Source organism: Melanostigma gelatinosum (genome assembly GCF_949748355.1).
Source record: "Melanostigma gelatinosum genome assembly, chromosome: 5".
Taxonomy (NCBI): Eukaryota; Metazoa; Chordata; class Actinopteri; order Perciformes; family Zoarcidae; genus Melanostigma; species Melanostigma gelatinosum.
The window spans coordinates 18166762-18187298 of NC_136638.1; the positions used below are offsets into that span (position 1 = coordinate 18166762).

The window sequence follows — 20537 nt, forward strand, 5'->3', positions numbered from 1 at the left end:
TAAGTCTGATGCCATTGCGTTTGTACTGACAGAAAGCGCCGTTCAAAAATATATCTACATATTCTTGTTAACCACAAGACTTGGCACAGCAAAGAAGGAAGTCTGGCTCTATATGAAATGAGCAGTGTCAAAACAGAGTGATTCCTGGGAGCAAACCAACCACTGTTTTAGAAGAGACTGACTCATCCTGTTGAAAGTCATACATTAAAACAAAAATCGCATATCCCATTCAACTTACCGGTATCAGTTTAGCCTGAGCGGAAGTCAGCAGTGGAGATAAGTAAATGCCTTCATATTATTGTTTATATTAGTCATACAAAGACAATTTAAATCTCCTTTTCAGTGAACGAAATGACTCACTTTTATATCCACAGTTGTGATTATTGTGATGGAGGTGGCATTATGCATGCAATTTATATGTGATGGCTGTAGTAATTAGTTATGGAGTGTACAAAAACTGCAGCTAACAGATTGCCACGTTATTAATGGGGAGCATTCATGAGCAGAGGAAATGGTTTCTATGCGATGTAGAAAGGATCAAGGGGATGAATATGGGAGTCGAGGCAGACGTGGCATGGATGGATGGATGGTGTGACAGATTCCCTCCTGTTTTTGTTTCCAGACTCCTTTGATCTCTTCATTGCAGGCATAGCCTGTCTCCCGCATACATTTCACACTGCATGTAGATCAGCAAAGAGTCATGCATGGCGACACGTGGCTTAACCTTCTCTTTCTGGTAAAACAACAACAATATTAATGGGATTTGGTGGTGATGGTGGTTGGGTGTTAAACATCCACCTCACTGCAGTTTGAACTGAAAAGTTCAGACTGGGACTGAGCAGTGGCACCCAGCTGGTCAACTGGCAAGCAGTGCTTTCTGAGCAGAGCGCACATATAGTAAGGTATAGACTATAGAGAATACATTTGGGAGGAATGCTGAAGAATGCTGTTTCTCTCGATCGATACTTAGTGGATGTTTTCCAGACTAATATCTCACAGCAGAAACTGAGCTTGCAGGTCTTCTGAAGGGAATCCAAACTATATATTATGACCCAAAATAAATGGATAGTGGGCCCATTTAGGAAGGAAACTTGGGACGTTGACAGACTCACTGCAGGTTGCTTACTAATGCAAACCACACTTTAGGCCACATTCTGTACGATGTCTTCTGTAACATTGAGTGCCAGCAATGGATCACATGATATGAGCCGTTGCTTATTGGGTTAGAACTGTACATGTGTGGAGGCCGGGGCAGCTCAGATGACAAACTGGCAGTGGCAGAGAACATGTCATGGTCCAGTCCCTGAAGGTAAACCAGTGAAAGCCAATAAGCTGCAGGCAGAGGCCCAGGCTTTACCTCGCGGCTACAGGCTGCATGCATTTCAGATTCAACAACCCATTGACCTGGGAAAGAGAAGTTGGAAACCAATAATCTGAAACACATGAAGACCCCGAAACACTAAAAGAAAGAGGGAGGACAACTCCCGCTATAACGTATTTCACCCCCGTCTCTGCATTACTTTCTGCCCTCGTCTCCTTCTTTCCCGTCTCTCAGTGTCATCGAGCACAAGTGCCAACCTTTTCAGTTGACTTTAATGCACTTGTAAAACGTGTTGAGAACATGCACATTACATGCCCCGATCCAGCGTCGTAAAATAAATGACCATGTGGAGCATTTGCTCCAAAGATGTGTCACAAAACAGGTGAATTGTTGCCACAGTTTCACTTCGTTAGGTAAAAGGTTTATTGGCTGTGTTCCCCTGGGGTGAAGACTGAATGTCCACAGACTTTGGATAATAATACACAGCATCAGTGTGTATTGGAATCCCATAAGGCTGCAATCTAATTGTCTGGTATTGCTGCTTGAAGGTGGTGCTATTTGAAACTTAATCAGCCAAAGAAGCTCTCTGCAGCAGATTGCACCTTGGACAGAAACATAGTCCACAATAACAATCTCTCGTGTTAAAGCTGCATGCACGCAACGTTGGACGATTCTGAGGCATTTCAGTTTTATTTGGGAGGTCAGAAAAATGTCATTTGAACTTAAACGACATTGAAGGAATGTGCCTCAACAGGTGCGTCTCAGTCAGTCAGCAGGGAGGTGGAAAGGAAAGGAGTGCTGATGCTTAGTTTATTAAGGAGAGATCGACTTGAAATGAATATTGACATTTACACTGAATCAGACTACATTAACATTAACGGCTTGATTCAGTTGTTTGGTTAGATGGTGTTTTTTGGTGATGAAGGAAATGTGTGGATGAGAGGATCTTTGAAAGCGTGGGAAGGCAGAGACGGAGAGAAGATATGAATTGAATTTTTCCAATAGAATATAAAGAATTCTTCTTCCTCCTTGTTGAGCCGTACTGGAATTTTATCTAAATGTAGAGATTTATTGTGTCTTCCTGACTGCCAATAACCTCGCAAAACTATGTCCCATGATCAAGCATCTTTAGAGTCCTTTTGTTTTGCTTGCTTGTAATTGGACAGCTTGAACCAAAACAACTAAACACAAAAACGTAGACAAAGTTATATTTTGGGTTGTGAATTGAACAAAACTGAAGGTGTGATGGCGGCCTAAGCTTGTCCTGTTGCTCTGACGTGTGCAAAACACAAATATAATCTCAAAAGACTGGGGTCTAACTCCTGAGAATCCACCCAGCCAGGAAGAGAAATGGGGCTTTTTCCACCCAACAGCAGCAGCTGAGCTGAGGAGGCGTCCAACCTCCCACCACGCTGGAGTTAACAGCAGCTGCCTGTGTATACTCCGACAGCGACGCACGTGTTTCCCATGACCTCACCTGCTGGCACCGGGAGCTTGGGGTAAGGCCAGGTTTCTGCCGTCATGCTGCCCACCCCAGAGGTCTCTCTGCTGGGGTACAGTGTACCACACCTCCTCCTCTCCAGGACGTAGGAGCCATGGAGGTGGTGGAGGTTGGCGAGCTCTGCCCAAAGGAACGGTGGCGTGACTCGGGGGTAAATACTGCACATATGTTCACTTCATCATGACATGTGTTTGTGTTTTTTGTTTTTAATCTGAGGATGTCATGGAAGATTCTACAAACACCCAACTTGCTTCACACGTCACTGCATTAGAAGATAGTTTTCATTCAGTTTTTTCATTAAGATTTCGAACTGTAGTGGAAACGTGTTACCAACTCTTACTCTCTCTGTTTCTGGGCCATTTAACAGAGCTATAATGAACAACTCTACGAATGCCAGCACAGGATGCAGTTGTCATATAAAAATAAAGGTCGTGGAATTGGCCATGGAGGACGGTGGCAGAGAGAGAGATAAATAACTATAAAAAGGCAGTTGGAGAGGGTAGGTGTAAACAGGACGAGGCGTGAAAAAATATTTTTGAGCTGCAAGGATGTTTGCAGGATTCTGGGAAACGTTAACAGCTACACCGCAAAGAGCATAGACAAAGACGTCATGGGGGTAGAGGAGTATAAAAAACATGGCTCTTTCCTCGACTTACTCGTGCTCGCACATACATACTTTCATCATACACACTCATCCACCCGGCAGGCACCTTTAAGGAACACCTCTCTAAAAGCAGCTCCTCTCTTGCTGCTTGATTACAGCTCCAACGATCTCTAGGAGTCTGATATTCTCCCAAGACTCTGCTAAACATAGATCGTCTGTCAGAGCCCTTGCAGGATGTTATGTTGCAACACTATTCATTCCTTAAAATATATAATACCTCCACTGAAGTTGGCCATTTGATCCAGACCCGTCGTTCATGTGAGTAGGAGTTCTTGTGAACCTGCCTCCAGCAAAAGAAACCTTGGACTGAGCTCTTTTATTAAGTCTCCAGGCCATCGGTTCAGTTCAATATTGATTCAGCAGTAGACATTGTTAACCTTCACAATTATTCTCTTTGGTTGTGCGGTGCTGTGGGGGATGGCTCTTTTTAAAATGCCGGCAACGTTGGGCAGCTATTGTTTAACAACCTATTGATTTGTGTCGGCTTCAGTTGCAGGGCTAAAGGAAAGGGGGGGGGGGGGTCTTTGTTTTCTAAAATCACAAACTCATAATTCAAAAAGTTTTAGAGAGCATGTAAGCTAACTATCTCAGCCCAAGTAGATGTAGCCCGTCTTCTTCCAAAAGGCTTTCATATTTGAATATTGGCTGCGTATATTGCTGTGATATTTGATTATGCTGCCTCTTTGTCAGTGCAGTTGTCTGCTCCTGATGTTTAGAGTGACTGCTCGCCACTGCAAGTGACTGTGTTTCCAACGATAATGTGTTGCGTATCATTGCTGCAGCTGCAGGCTCAGACCTGCCTTTGGACAGGTTAGTTATGATGAGGTTTCCTCTCCCAGAAAGTACACAGCGGCAACCTACAACATGTTCAATATTTCACAAAGGGTAAAAAAAAACAATCCATCATACGTCCGTCTGAGCTCGGATCAACAATATGTTCCATCTCGAGAAGGAACAAATGCATGTTTATTAGTGATGAATTCAACTAATAGAACAAATAGAGCTACAAGCCTCCGACATTTCGAAGCCTGCTGAGCCAATCGAACAGCAGCCTAGGAAAACAATGGCTCATACTCTCCCCCCCTGAAGGAAATGCCAAACATTGCAGCGCTGTATAAATAGAAGGCTCCGACTTTGTAGACTGAGAGTGCGAGATAGAGGACAGGAACCCCCTCCCTGGGGTCACGCCGATGAAGGTCTCCCACTTCTTATTTTATTGCTCTTTTTGTTTTTCTCTCTGGGCGTGTGATCTATTTTTGAGCGGATTTCTTTTGACCTCGCTGTGTTTTTTTTCACCTCCTTTCTTTACTTCTGTATTTTCCTGTCTCCCTTTCTCTTCCCCTGACACCTGGTCATAATGAATAACTAAAAAGCCTCTAGTAACACATCACAAACCCGTCCTGCTTTATTAATGGCACCATCTACATCCACAGTTAAGGTGGGGGAATGGCCCTCCTGGATGCGTTGTGTTTTGGGGCCGGGTGTACGGACTTTGATCCAAGGTGAATGCTGTCCTTAGAGCAGGAGAGCTTTTGTTTAATGGATTTTGGTCAAGCATTATATTCTCACCGCTGACAGCTCAGAGCAGTTCAGTTCAGTCTAAGGGTTATGAGAAATGTCCCTTTGCATCTGGATGAACGCAGCCAACGTGAGGGCACACATGGTCCTACAACGTGCAGCATGAGGCCCTTTTTGCACCGAGGCCACCGGAGCTGGAATGGAAAATCAATCTAGGGATTAAAATCTTGAAACGTCGATTTCATTTTGTCATTTCACACTTATTTTAAGGTTAGTTGCTTCTACTGTGTGTAATGAGGTTACGGATGATTCAGCAGAGACAACTCCCAACAAGTCTTTCATCTGCATTATCTTTTTGTATCAAGCGTACAAATGTATTTCCCTCGGCTGGAAATCTGTGCAGACAGTTTGGAAGATTGAGCCCCAGCTGCCGCTGCAGGTTTAGGGAGCTGCATGCACATGGGGTAGTTTGCATCCACATACACCAGGACACACACATTCGCCACCAAGGCATCCTGTCTGCCACTCTTTGTCTTTCTTTATCTCAATCTTATCACCACAAACTGGCAGAATATGTAGCTGCGTGAGTGTCTTCCCGAGACATTTTGGTTTTACCTGCAATGAGGAGGAAAAAACGTCCAAACCGTGTTATTTTCTAGCAGACAAATCCATTGTTGTGGCACAGCCGGCTGTTTTTGCTCAGAAATGTTTCTTAATAAGGATCGTTGTCAGTATTGTTAATGCTTCTTAGACCTCGGTATTGACCTGAGTATCTGCGTCCTCTACAATCAATAACGCCAGCTTGGACAACATCATTTGCTAATGCAGTTTGGCAAGCTACTGATAAAGTGGCTCGGCGCCTTTCGGGTCAGTTGGCTCCTTTTAGAGCACAAATACAAATGCATTTGAAGACGTCAGCTGTTTTTCACACTGGGAAAACTTTTCAGGAATATATCGTCAGTCTTCATGCAGAGGGCTATTGTTTTCTTGACAGCCTTCCAGTCTAATATAGGTGTACAGGATGCAATTTCCCACTGAAAAGAGCCTCTTTTTGGAAGCTGAATGGGCCGTTTATATGGTGCGTGGATTGCTTTTCCAGACGATGTGGAGTCAATTTGCATATATATAGAAAATACCAGTAAAAGGTGAGCCATTAACCCGGCGCCATGCTCTTGCACACACAGATGAAAATATAGAAGCTGATTTGGAGTCAAATGTAAACACGAGCATGTTTTGTTTTCATCAAGGCAAGACAATAGATTTTTTCGAGTTCTGCAGCGTGTGCTTTTTCCCTCTTTCATCTGATTCAATGTCGTTTTTGTTTCATCCATACATGTAGTGGAATCGCTTTGCTCCGAAATATTAGTTCTTTGGAGCGTAGTCATAGCAAACAGAATCAAATGTTGTATCTCTTGGATGATATTCAAGGTGAACTGGATTTGAAAATGTTCAATATTCCTTGTGTATGAGAGCAAACTTTGTCGTTTTAATTTGCCTTAGCAGCCAAGAAGAAAGACGAGGTTTCAAAGGTTTTTAACTGCTTCTGGATCCTTTGTCGAGTGTCAGTTTGATACGTTTAAACTCCAAGTCCTGTCAGCAAAATATTTGATGAGAGAAACTACTTGATACTGACCAAAATCTATCTCCAAGCCTGATTTCGTGGGTCAACAGTTCACAACCCTAACACGAGCCACTGGGCTTGAAGCCTGCTCACCAATTATATGTTTGCCTTTGTTGACAGTTAGCGGTAACTGTCGTCTGTTCTCCGTTTCCTCTTCATCCTTTCCTCCCTCCAGCATGCTCAGCCACGTCTAAATATCTAATAAGCCGTTCTGCCAAACTTCTGATCCCGGGTTTGTTCTCACCTGGGCAAAATGCACGTGAATAATGGAAGCGGCGTGAAGTGAGGCCGGGGCGTGGTTGCTACTCGGGTGTTGTGTTGAGGCCTGATAAGGCTCCCCGCCGCAGCGAAAGAGCCTCGGAGAGCCGATGAGATGCCGTCTGACAGTATTAGCTTCATTACCCACTGGCTGCCAAGCTGTAACAGGCAGATGCCTTAAGTGGAGGGTGAAAGAGAGGAGGTGTGTTCTACTCACTGTCACTCACAACCGTGTGAAAATCTCATTTCATTCTGCTTTCATGTAGCCTATAAATGTATTAAGCCAATTAGCAAGTCTGGCTTGGCCTTGCGCTTGACAAGAACTGATTGTTGATTTGATTTTGAGTGTCTTGCATCAGCAAATGTCCTTCACGCAAAAGAGCCCTCATCAGCACTGGTGATGAGCAGTGAAAAGCATATAAAACACATCCGCCTGTGAAAATGGATGTGGCTGCGTGCAACGACCCCCACCCAGCTGCACCTTCAGTGACACCCCTGAGGAGTCATTTGTGTCTGTAATAATAGACACCAACGCATTATTCCGAACTCACAAGCACAGCTAATTTTATTTCAGTTTCAAAGTTGGGTGAAATGTAAAATCATGTTTTAAAAAAACAAACATTTTTAATTTGAGTATAATGACCAAAAATGGTTAAATACTTCATTTATATATCAACTAATGTACTGTATTAATAGTTTATACAGGAAAAACAAGAAATATCAATATGTCATTGCTATGTCATTAGTTCCAAAACTTACTTTGGGTGACATCCACGTCAATAACTGGACCAACACACCAGTTTCCTATTATGCCAACATCATGCATGCAGAATTTTCTTGCGCCGTTGTGTGTTGCACAATACGTTTCCATCCACTGAGGCACGGCAAGGTGGACTGAGATAACTCGTCCCAGCCATGTTTTCCCCATCAAGAGCCAACACTGGTAACCAGGGAATGGGAAAGCTAACTTGTACAGTGAGTCACAGTTCTGCCTGCTGCCTTTTTAATACTGCACTGACGTGGTGGAAGAGAGCAGGCTGACCTTGAAGACCGTCAGAAGCTTGCTATGCAATTGAAAATGTGGCTTCTGTTGAAATTCTTTATTTCAAATGTGAAATGTTTCCTTTATAAGGACTCCTTCAGGCAGCTTGAGACCAAATCATTTGAAACAAAATACATAAAATACATAAATGTGCAGTACAGTGTTTGTAGATGTGTCCTGAAACCGACTAATCCTAAATCAATGAAACAAACGGGATATAAGAATTAAGCAACATAGTACCTTGAGATGGGTCAAAATGCAACGTTGTAGATTTATTTTGAAATTGGTTTCATAATAGGAGCTGTCTCCTATGTAGCAGTGAGAGGGTTAAGCCTAAACTAGCCTGCTCAACTGCACTGAATGTGAAATGGAAACACCGGCTTGGCCGCATTACTGTTTACATTCTATGAATAGGAATCACATGTTTGATGAAACCAGACCGCTCTGAAGGCTGCAGAGAGAGAGAGAGAGAGGCTGGAAAAGAGAGAGAGAGAGAGAGAGGCAGGAAAAGACAGAGAGAGGCTGGAAAAGAGAGAGAGAGAGAGAGAGAGAGAGAGAGAGAGAGAGAGAGGAAAGATTGGGCAAGTGGAGGCGGTAAGAAGAGTGAGAGTAGAGGAAGAAGAGAGGAAAAGATGAAGGGAGACGGCGAGACTGAGGGGGATGGCCAAAGGAAAACCTGGCCTGGTTATCATATGCTTAAGCATTCTTTTTTTTATCCCATGCAGCGGCTGCGTTGACACATGGCTTCTTTCAAAGATTGCACGGAAATGTAACGCAACAAGTTAAATGTGCTCCTTGATCCCACTTACACAATCATATGTACAGTTTGGTGTCTTCTGGTCAACTTGAGGTTCTCTCATTTCCTTTTTCCAAAACCATAGCAGTGACTAAACTGGAGTCTCTTAGTGTCTGGCAAAACTCAGCAGTTCTGTTCCTGACATGTGTCCTGTACTCGTGGGTATATCTTTAACCCCAATTGCTGAAGTAGATTAACTTCCCAAAAATGCAAGCATGCCATGCACGAATGTGACTAAATCTCACTGAATACACTCAAACAATGTCCCGTTTCTTTCTGGTTTAAATGCTCAGCTGAAGAGATGAGGATAAACGGCATGTTTCAGAGCTTCAGAGTTATGTTTGCTGACACGGCCGCTAATGAAAGTGTTCGTACAGCAGTGCTGCTTCAGTGGTGTTAATGTGTGCACCCTTGATTGGTACCTGTGCCTCGCCAAAATGTGTGAGGGTCTGTGCTTCACCAACATCGCACAAACAGGCCAGCCATTCTCTGTGGGGAGACGTGTGTTGACTCCAGGTATGGTATTTTGTCACCTCATAAACGAATGAATGAAAGCGCCTTGTTTCAGAAAGAAGCATTTTGAGCATTTTGAGTTTGAGCATTTTCCTGCGTTTCAAACTTTTCAAGCTTTTTTTTTTTGCTTTTTTGTTCCAGGCAGCTTTTTAATAAGTAATATTTAGGCTTGGGAAGTAAGATATTACATTTAATGGTGTTATGTAATTAGAACAATATACTACCATGTACACACAATACGACCCTTCATGACACGAGTCTCAAACAAAGATGGACAAGCATGTATTCTGCAGCAGTTTATCAAGGTAGCCGTCACACACAGGTAGAGATAATGGGGGATGTGGCCCATGTTGGTAAAATAAATGCTTTCACTGCGGGGAAATTTTGCCATTATTTTGTATGTAAAACATAAAGGGGAAACAAAATCATCGTGCAGTGCAAGTTATTGCAAAGCAGGATGGTTTGCACACTGCTGCTTCAAGTTAAAAACACTAACTTGCCCAATGATTCGGAGCTTTGGATGATAACAGTATTTTCAGATCTGGAATGCATAACTCACTGTGATTTTGTTCCCCTTTTCTGCTTTATGTACAAAATAATGGCAATGTCAGCATTTTCCTTTCGCTTGTCTTTATTTGCATATTTGGTATCGCGGTATTCCAAAAGCATGGGAAAGTAATCAAGTCACGGTATTTTAATATTGTGATACTTGGATTAGGTTACTGAATAACAGGTAATTGTATCGGAATACATTTGTGAAGTAACCCTCTCCTGGTATTGTTTTACTATTTTAAGTTAGCACGCTGGCGGATACATTCTTTAATTTGTTACCAGCATCTTTACTCTTTTGCCTGTTTGGAGCTATTGGTGGAATGCTCTCTGCATGACAACAGGCCCACAGCAGATTGAGGTCACAGACTACAAGCTGGGCTTGTGAGTTGAATAGCATCTGTCTTTGTTCAGCCCTGAACTGCTGGAGAATCACCTGATGGCCCCCATGAATGCTGCTGGCCTTCAGAAGACCCCTAACTATTGCGCTAGTGCACACTGGGGTCGAAAAGTTGAACCCAAACATTTTATGATTTGACAGTTAAAACATAATGTTTTGGTATTTTAAAAAAAATACAAAGATTCAGTTGAAATACCAGTGAAGTGAAGCTAGCAAGTTTCTTTGTTTAAAAGAATAATTAGAATTTTTGGGAAGATTGACACCACTCTGGTGTCTGCTGTAAATGTGAAGCTACAGTCAGCAGCCGGTTCACTCGGCTTAGCATGAGGACTGCAAACAGTGTAAAACATCTAGACCGGCTCTGTCAGACGGAGAAAAAAAGAAAGCTCATTAATTAGCATCTCTTTTGTTTTATCCATAAAAAGTACAAGTTAGGTGTTGCTGCCACTGTGACCAGCCAAAGCCTACTCGTGTGACCTGTGCCATTTTTTATCACAAAATGAAACAAAGAGATATAACGTGTTCATGAGTGAGCTGTAGAGGGGCTGGTAGGTTGATATTTTCTTACTTTGGAATGATTCAGGCTAGCTGATTCCCCCTCTTAGTCTTAATGCTAAGCTAAGCTAACCGTCCTCTGGCCCTTGCTTCATATTTAGTGTACAGACATGGAAGGCGTATCGATAAAAGTATTTCCCAAAATGTCCAACCATTTCATCAGTAAGGTACTCTACCTACCTACAGACCTGTGTAATCAAAAACATCAATGGAGTTTGTCTGCTTCTAAGCCAAAACTCCCCTTTCTCAGCTTTCTACAGAACAATACAAGTGTTGATAAATGGGCTCCGACTTGTCCTGTAATCTGTTGGGAAGTTTTATACTCATTTGAATTTTCCCATCTCTTGCAGAAGAAGTCAATGAGTCACCTTTGGCTTGTGGAAAATATTTGTTTCCTAAATAATGTCTCAATTATTTCCCACCCACTACCAAAAATCACATTGCAAAAAAAAAAACTGTAACCGATGAGAAGTGATAGTATTTTCCCACAATGACAATCCAAATGTTTGTTTTTTCCTCCAGCTTTAACATCCCTCAGGTATAACATGACAATGTCTGAGGGTGTGTTTTCCAAATCCCCTGCAAAGGGAAAATGGCCGACCCCCTGTTGCTCTTGTTTACTGTTGTCTTGCTCTCCGGGGCCTTTAAACCTCAACTGTGTGATTTACTGCTCATCTTCCTTTACAGTGATAAGCCTATGATTGACAGCCTCCAGTGAGATGGATCCCAGTTACACTCATGGAACAGAGAGTAGTGGGAGTGCTGGTGGAGGGATGGGGTGGGGGTCTGGGGGGGTGGATGAGTGGTTGTACATTCACTGTCAATCTGACAATGAAAACCGCTGATTCACTGTGTTTAGGTTGAGTCAGCTGCCACTGATGGGTCTACTGGTGCTGGAGTGACCACGGACTCAAAGTACATCTCTGTGTGTGTGTGTGTGGCAATGTGTTTCTTCAGGTTAGGGAGCCACATATGGATGTCCATACATGCGCCTTGTTGTTCATACCGTATAATCCACCTTGCACTGAGGCATGGCCTCGCCTGGAAGTGATCTTCTATTCTGCTTTCTACCCAGGGAACGAGTCTCTTTGATAGATGTCTAACATCTGGCTCTGGTTGAACCTCAGCACGTCCTTCGTGTCTTTGAAGTTCAATGTTTTCAGGAAGCGCTGGCTGGCTTGGGCCCTTTTGTGTGGAGTTTGCATGTTCTCCCCGTGTCAGCGTGGGTCTTCTCCCGGGTTCTCCGGCTTCCTGCCACAGTCCACAAACACATGCACGTTGCATTAATTGTTGACTCACAATTGTCCGTTGGGTTCTGAATGTGAACGTGAACGGTTGTCCGTCTGTAGATTAGAGTGAGATTATATAAATCGCATGTATGGAAAAGGGGATATTCAATAAATGTAATCCTAGAACACAGTGACGTATTAAAATGTACATCAAATTTGGATTTCAGATGAAAAAAAGAATTTAGGTGCAAATAAGGTCACCAACATTACTATACAGGAATGCAAGAATCTGAGCTTTTGTGCTCTTGACAATGCTCCTTTCAAATGAACTGCTTCAGTGGGAGAGCCCTTGTGTCTGTGGTTCAGGGGTCTAGTGTGGTGCTTTGTTTCAACCAGCCCCATCATCCCAACATCATCAAGTGTCCATGAAGCTCCCGTTTTGGCTCTGCAGCTGTGCCACCACAATTCACGGGAGAGCAATTCAGTTTTTACAAGTGGATTGTTTATTCAAGGGTAATCATCTTTGTTCCACAAAGGCCTTTTCTCTGGGCTGATGCATGCGTCAACAAGAATTTATACACTTGCAAGTATACACCCAGGGGACCGTGTGACTGCATTTAAACGAACTGCCTCTTTTATTGCGTCCATGTTTGCAAGATTACGAAATGTTACAAACCGTGACATCAGTGTTTTCTATTTTGGGGCATTCGCCAAGGTCATGTCTCATAAAGTGGTAGAGGAATCCATTGCTGCTGAAACACTTATTGGATCGAAATTGAAGCCTAAAAACAATTCTGCACACATATACACTCGATTCACATGCAGTCACAGTGGGTCCTCGCATTGGGCAGCAGTTTGTCAGCACCCGTCATGAGCTTTAAGATGTTGCCCTCCACAGTAGCAAGGTAGCTGCTCGATTGTTTAAGACGTGAGCAGGCATCAGATGCATGATTGTAAGCTGTGCTGTCCTACATTAAGCTCATACAAGTCCTCATTGGCAAAGCAAACAAATTGGGATTTTGACCATTCAAATAAAGCAGCCTATAGCGTGAGACAAACCACAATCAGCGTTCTGCTTTTGGGGTGTCCGACTTCAATGCATTGTTGTCTCAGTCATCAAAGTCATTGGTCTGAAAAGGCTTTCTGTGTATGGATGTGGACTTGCACCTGTTCAAAGGATGTCAGAAGCAAAAGTATAAAGCATGAGCCGATTAGAATTCACCGTCTGTTATGTGGGCGCTAAAGAAAATTATTTATCTAACCCTGCCTCTTCAGACAGACTAATGTGGAGTTGTTGTTTTTCATCTTTTTGCAACAAGAAAAAGCTCTGAATGAGACCTGATAATCTACATTAATCAGCACAACAATAGATCAGAGTGAGTGCCTCGCAGCTTTATATCTGTCTCTGTCTGTGTGTGTGTGTGTGTGTGTGTGTGTGTGTGTGTGTGTGTGTGTGTGTGTGTGTGTGTGTGTGTGTGTGTGTGTGTGTGTGTGTGTGTGTGTGTGTGTGTGTGGGTGGGGGTGTGTGTGTGTGTGTGTGTGTAGGTGTGTGTGTGTGTGTGTGTGTGTGTGTGCCTGTGATGTGCATGTCTGTGTTTTTCCTCAAGCACCATCTCAAGCTGTTCTGCTTCCAGATGGGACACGTCACCTTAACAAGAATGGCAGAGTAAGAGAAACAACGAGACAGAGAGAGTTTGAGCTTGTAAATGTGTGGTTCTGGCTGTGTGTGTGTGTGTGGATTTTTTTGTGAATGTGTGTGTGTGTGTGTGCGTGTGTATCTGTGCGAGCCCGTCGGCAGAAGAAACGCCTTCACCATGAAGCTCGCGTTTCAGTGGCTCAGCCGGCATTGTGTCCCCAGAGTGACACAGCTAAAGTGTAATGGGCCTGGTGATGGTGTGTTAAAGCTCGGTGTTAATTATAACACCAAGCTTCGTTAAACACAGTCACATTATCATCAGCATGAGCGGCGCTGTCCTAGGGAATAAAGGGAGACTGATTCAGCGTACACATCCAGGATGAGGGTCATGCACTCCACTCTATTGATGAGATGAGCTTAATAAATTGAGGGTTTGTATTCTGTTTCGATCTCTGCCTCTATATAGTTGATTGTTTTCTGGTTGTGATTCTGCTGACAGTCGTACAATCCCACAGCATATTTACTGTGATGATGTACGGTTTATTTCTGCGAGTAAGATGGGAATCGAGGGATTTGTGTGACTTCCTTTGTTTTACTTGTCTAACACTTATGAACAGAGAGGCAGGATTTGTGGGAAATGATTGAAGTGCAACAACAAAAGTATTGATTGACTTGAAGTTTCTCCTTGTTGATCGTTTCAGTACTTTGTTGCATCAGTTTGACCTGAACATATTTGTCGCACTCACTTTAAAAGTTGTACCATCATTTACTCATTTGATTTTACAGATTATTGTTGTTAAAATAATTCAAATGTGTAACTGTGAATCAAAGTAGTTTGTCTTGCTGAATCAACTGGAATGTTTTCTGTGTGAGAAACGAAGTATCAACCGAAAAATGGCTGCAGGTTGAATGTAACAAAATAAATGACGGACTAATGATCACATGAAGTGTAAAGCCTAGAGGTTTGTTCGGAGAATTTTGTCAGATCTGTACCTTGAGCCGACAAGCAGCGGGGCCAGTGGCCTTGCTTGTCATCAAAAGGTCTTGAAGGTTATCTTTGCCTCCCCTCATCACCTTCCCCCAAATCCGGTTTGGTTATTTCAATTTGTCTGCCCCTGGTTATCAACTATGTGATACAGGGCAGATAAATTAGACCTATTGTTGGCGTGGTGAAGCGGAACCTCGTGCTTGCCTGTGCTGCGGTTGCTCGCCTCTGATCTCTCTTTATCACTTCTACAGCCAGGCTGTGCGATAACAACCACATAAAGCATCTGATAAATAGCAGCCAAGGTGAATATTGGAGGAGGACATAATGTGCACATGTGCGCGCAGCTTTCTCATTGACAAATACCTCATATAAGGCCTCACAAACCCAGCACAATGCCTTCCATCAGCGTAACATCTGCATGATTGGATGCGAGAAGTTATTTGTTTCCTTTCCAGATAATGAACTTTGTAAAGAAGCCGCTGCATGCATATAACTACTTTCCTCAGTTGAGTGGCGTTCCAAGCACTTAGCTGCTGCTTAAATCATGTTTGCATTGAACACAGCTCAGTGTCGAGGCATGGTTTTTGGTGCAGCAGAAGGGAGGAGACTTTTGTTAGTGCAAATGAGTTTGAGCCTTTGAGCTCTGTTTCTGTATCGTCCTGTTTCCAGCTTGTACTTTGCTGGTCTCAGGGATCATGGGAAGTTGTGTAGTTCTCTATGCATCTGAATTCACCCAAGTGAGGAAAGTGTCACAGCACAATACAGTTATTAGAAATAGGCCGTGAATGGCAGAGCTAACTCAATATACCATAATATGGGTAATTGCAGTCAATGAGAGGACAAAGCCACACTTCAGCATCATGTTTTGACAACAGTTGTGAATTTATTTGTCTGGAGTCAGGCTTAACCGATTACCGTCATATCTCCGACGTATTTCAGCTGCAAAATGCGCCATACTTGTTTTTAGTGAAGCTGCAGTGTTTAATAAATGAATCGATTTGTCAATCAACAGAAAATTGATTGGCATATTAATATATATATATATATATATATATATATATATATATATATATATATTAATATATATATATATATATATTAATATATATATATATATATTAATATATATATATATATGTATTATTATATATATATATATTAATATATATATATTAATATATATATATATATATATATATATATATATATATATATATATATATATATATATATATATATATATATATATATATATATATATATATATAATTTGGGTTGTGGGTCCCGGCTTGTCATTAAGGGGTGATGGTGGGTCCCGCAGCCAGACCAGTTGAGAACCACTGCTGTACACAATGACCTAAGCGTCAGAGCTCACTCCCAGAAGTTTAATCCATGTCCTGGAGGTGAACCTTTTGATTGGTCATAACCAGTAAAACCCAGTCATCCTGAATGACTGGCGCAGAGGGAGACGCAGAGGGAGACGTCTTTCAGGAACAAACCTCAACTAATGAAATTGTCCCTGTCAGCTATCTGGGGTCGTCCAGTTTAATACTGCAGTTTCACGGTGCCTGCTTTGTTTCTTTAAAAGGATGGAGAGCCACTGCAAGCTGCGCTACTATACAACTGAATCAGTGAGTGTGGGGGTTATTGATGATTTCTCATGTCAGTGGTTTTAAGGCCACCCAAGGGAGACAGCTTGATATGTAGGCTATAAGGTGCTGAGAGTTGGAGGGCTTGGAGAAAGACACGGAGGATCTGAAATCAATCTTTGTGTATAGCTCACGCCCCGTTTTCACTGCCCCACTTGAAGTTGTTGTTGGGATCATGGTTTAAAGGTTTAAATGTCCTCGGAGTGTTTATTGCTTGATAAGTCAAGCTGATCTTACCATGGAAGCCATGAAAAATAGACAACGGTAGGCATGAGCGAGAAAGAATGAAAAGTAAAAAAATGTAAGGTTAAGAGTCCATCTCTGCTCAGCATCTGTCTCTCTCTTTCTCTAGCGTTCTCTTCGCTCCATTTATTTGTTCTTCTTCCTCAGTTAACCTTTATCCTCTCTGGTCGTGAAGTCGTTCCTCTTCTTCTGATACAGCTCTGCATGACCGATTCAGTTCAAATCAGAAATGGGTGAATGCCTACATTTACCTCTGTTGCATTCAATAAAAGACAGCCAGGGAACGAAAGTGCAGTAAAGTTGAAGCTCCTACTGTAATTAGGGGCCGACGTAATGTGTAGCAGTAAATTCTCATGCATATATCTATCTTCTTCATGCAGGTGATCTGCCAGCTTCCGTGGGATTTGATGTCACCTCTAGATTGGTTCAACTGAAGATGGAAACACTGGAGTCTGAGCTGACCTGCCCGATCTGCCTGGAGCTGTTTGAAGATCCCCTGCTCTTGCCCTGCGCCCACAGCCTGTGCTTTAATTGTGCCCACCGCATCCTGGTGTCTCACTGCTCCACCAGCAAGCCCCTCGAGTCCATATCGGCCTTTCAGTGCCCCACTTGTCGTTACGTCATCACGCTGAATCACCGCGGCCTGGAGGGCCTTAAGCGCAATGTGACGCTGCAGAACATCATTGACCGCTTTCAAAAGGCCTCCCTTAGCGGCCCCAATTCCCCCACTGAGAGCCGGCGCCTGCAGCCGCAGCGGCCCTACACCGCCACCATTAGCGGTACAATAGCTGGGACGATTGGCGGCGGCGGCGGTGGTGGTGGTGGTGGCACAAGTGGAAGCAGCGCCCGCGGCAGCCCGGCCACTGCCAGCCACTCCCACCCGCACGCCAATCACGGCAATCACGCCAACCACACCAATCACACCAACCACACCAACGCAAACCACAGCCCAGCTGTTGTTGCTAAAATGGATCCACGCATCAGCTGCCAGTTCTGTGAGCAGGATCCGCCGCGTGAGGCTGTCAAGACGTGCGTCACGTGTGAGGTGTCATACTGCGACCGCTGCCTCCGCGCAACGCACCCTAACAAGAAGCCGTTCACCAGCCACCGCCTGGTGGAGCCGGTGCCAGACACCCACATCCGCGGCCTGACCTGCCTGGAGCACGAGAATGAGAAGGTCAACATGTACTGCTTGGTGGATGACCAGCTCATTTGTGCCCTCTGCAAGCTGGTGGGGCGCCACCGAGAGCACCAGGTGTCCTCACTCACCGAACGCTTTGATAAGCTCAAGGTTAGTCCTCTTTGTCCTTTTCCGTTTACAAAGCATGCGATAATGTCATATCAGCAAACATTTCTGGTTACACTTTATAATAACTACACACTATGAAGCATTAGTTAAGTATGAGTAAACACTTAATTCATCATTTATAAAGCATTGTTCCTACATTAATAATTAATTAGTATGCAGTTCATAACAAGAGTTATAAATGTTTTATTCTCGATTAATAAGCCCGTCTATTATGTGCTTCATTATTGTGTTTTCATTCTTTATAAATGATGGATTCCCCATTTGTAAATTAAGTATTATATATTTTACAAACCAATTATTAAGGAGTTGTAGATGATTAATAAGATCATTTATAAAGTGTTAGTAAATGATTAATAACTTATTAAGATGTACATTATTCATGCATTATATATATATATATATAATGGGATCACAACTCCTTGATAATTGGTTTGTAAAATATATAATACGTAATTTACAAATGGGGAATCCATCATTTATAAAGTATGAAAACACAATAATGAAACACATAATAGACGGGCTTATTAATCAAGAATACAACATTTATAACTGTTGTTATGAACTGCATACTAATGAATTATTAATGTAGGAACAATGCTTTATAAATGATGAATTAAGTGTTTACTCATACTTAACTAATGCTGCATACTGTGTCGTTAGTATAAAGTGTTACCCAATTTCTTTGTACTGCTCTTATATAATGTTTGACTTGTGTGTCACAGAACCAAGGTAAGTCACCATCTGGACAAGATTTGATTGAAAAAGATTTACTGTTGAGCTTGGGAGCTTATTCCCATTCTCACAAAGAGTTTGTAATTTATAGCCGGCAACATTGAATATGGTATCTTTGTTTGCAGTTTACCAAACAGCAAAATCTTTAATCCATCCATTCCTACCATGGGGATGTTCACTCTGTGCATTTCTGTTTACTATGAACTTTCAGCACTGCCACAATTGCATCATACCCACTCGCCTTTGTTTAGCAAGAAGGACAGAAAGACAGATGGGGGAACAGAGAGCGAGAGAGACAATTGGGATGGTGTGCTGGCGAGGAGGGCAGAGCGAGACGGAGAGCAATAGCAACGCCGTCATTATAATAGTCGATGAGCTGGCATTCCCTGTGGTCACTGAGCTTTCAGAGGCTCTGCGTAAAGTCCAGGACTGCTGAATCAGGGTGAAAAACAAAAGAGAGAGGCACTAACTGGAGCTAATTCCACCACTAAAGACCTAAAGCAGCCAGTCTCATCAGCTGGCCGAAAAACTTTGAGCACAAGTCTGTCTGTTTACATACCCCTTTATGCACCCTTTATCCAAAATAAAACATTATCACAGAAGCTTGCAGTGGAACTGATTTTACACGAGCACAACTAAAATGACTTGAGTATTTAAGTCCCGGTTCCCAGGGTGCAAGGGTGTGGCCATGGTTTGATTGGCATGGTGTCAAATGAATGGCATTAAGTAGCACACAGAGATAAAATAAATACTTGAGAAAGCACTACATTGGCGGTTTTAGGGCCTCATCTGTAGAAAAGTGTGTGTTTGTAGGCTGATTCAATTTTAATGGTCTTACATTTGGGCTTTATTTTTTTCAATCTCACGTTCTGTATTGTTGATGATTTTTGCTCCCAAATCTTTCTGGCTCTCACTTTGAGTTTTGCATCAACATGTCAGCAGAATTCCACCTGCTCAGCACCTCACATCGACTTAACCCACCGGAGCGCAGAGTTTATTTTCACTCGCATTTACACCTCCCCTTTTCTGCCAATGCCTTCTCTACCGACTGTGGGAGAGTTTACTGTAAGTAGCTAGCTAGCTCTCCCCCTCCTTTCCTCTCCACTTCATGGCTGGCTGTGGTTCTTTTGAACGTTCCCCAGCCAAGGCTTTGAACTTGCTTGACTTTGAAATCCCCAATCAACCCCAAATCTGGGAGGAGACCAGCTCCAGTTCAAGCTCCGGCTCAGCTCACCAGCGACAGTGGCAGCTAACTTATAATCTTCTTCTCACTCGTGGCAAGGCGAAGGAGAGGAAGTCCTACTTGTGCAGAGCTAATCGTGGAAGATGTAGGTCAAAAAGGGCCTGTGTGTCTTCCACTGCATTCTCCCTTTTCTCTGTGTCTTTGTAAGACGAGTATTTGGTGAATCACACTCGTGGTTGTATTTTCAGTCATATGTAACGATAGGTTGTTGTTGAAGAGTGTTCTGCAATGCCCCGTTCAGCTCTTCTAATCGGCCACACGTCAGTCCTGCTTAATAATTGCGCTCAGTTGCCTCTGTTTGACCCCCGCCTCACTCCATTTGATCTCTGACCTCTGGATTACCCTTCACATTACTTCCTCTGTCTGCTGTGTCCGCTGGGAGCTGCTCTGTCGCTAAATGATTGCTCACACATTAAGGGGAAGGTAACCTTCCCTTGGGCATGGAGGTCGGATATTTCAGGGAAGAAAATGCCAACAAGTTTCTGCGCTGAAGAAGACTGTGCCGCTGCTGAAGCTGCAGGGAAGTGAGTCAATTCCCCAGGCAGCTCTTTGCTCAGAGGCAAAGAAATGTGTGCCTTATAATTGGCAGACCTTGATAATTGTCTTTTTTTTAAATATTTTTCAAAGACTGCAGCTTAAAAGGTACTACACTCTAGATTTGTATTTGTTTTCACACCATCAGAGCCACTGAAACCACTTCCAGCTGACATACAACTTTCTGTTATAGCGTTGAATGTCTCATCACCTGCTGCTTTGGAAGAGTCTGTGGC

The 20537-nt window shown here is 43.1% G+C and overlaps 1 protein-coding gene across 3 annotated transcripts in view; it reads left to right on the plus strand.

Moving 5' to 3' along the window:
* Positions 1 to 20537, plus strand: part of mid2 (midline 2) — a 99159-nt gene that overhangs the window by 16832 nt on the left and 61790 nt on the right. For all 3 annotated transcript variants that reach the window (XM_079269123.1, XM_079269122.1, XM_079269124.1), the window contains exon 2: positions 16864 to 17774. In XM_079269123.1, the coding sequence (XP_079125249.1) occupies positions 16920 to 17774 (855 nt within the window). In that variant the 5' untranslated portion in view covers positions 16864 to 16919. The remainder of the gene's footprint in view (positions 1 to 16863; positions 17775 to 20537) is intronic.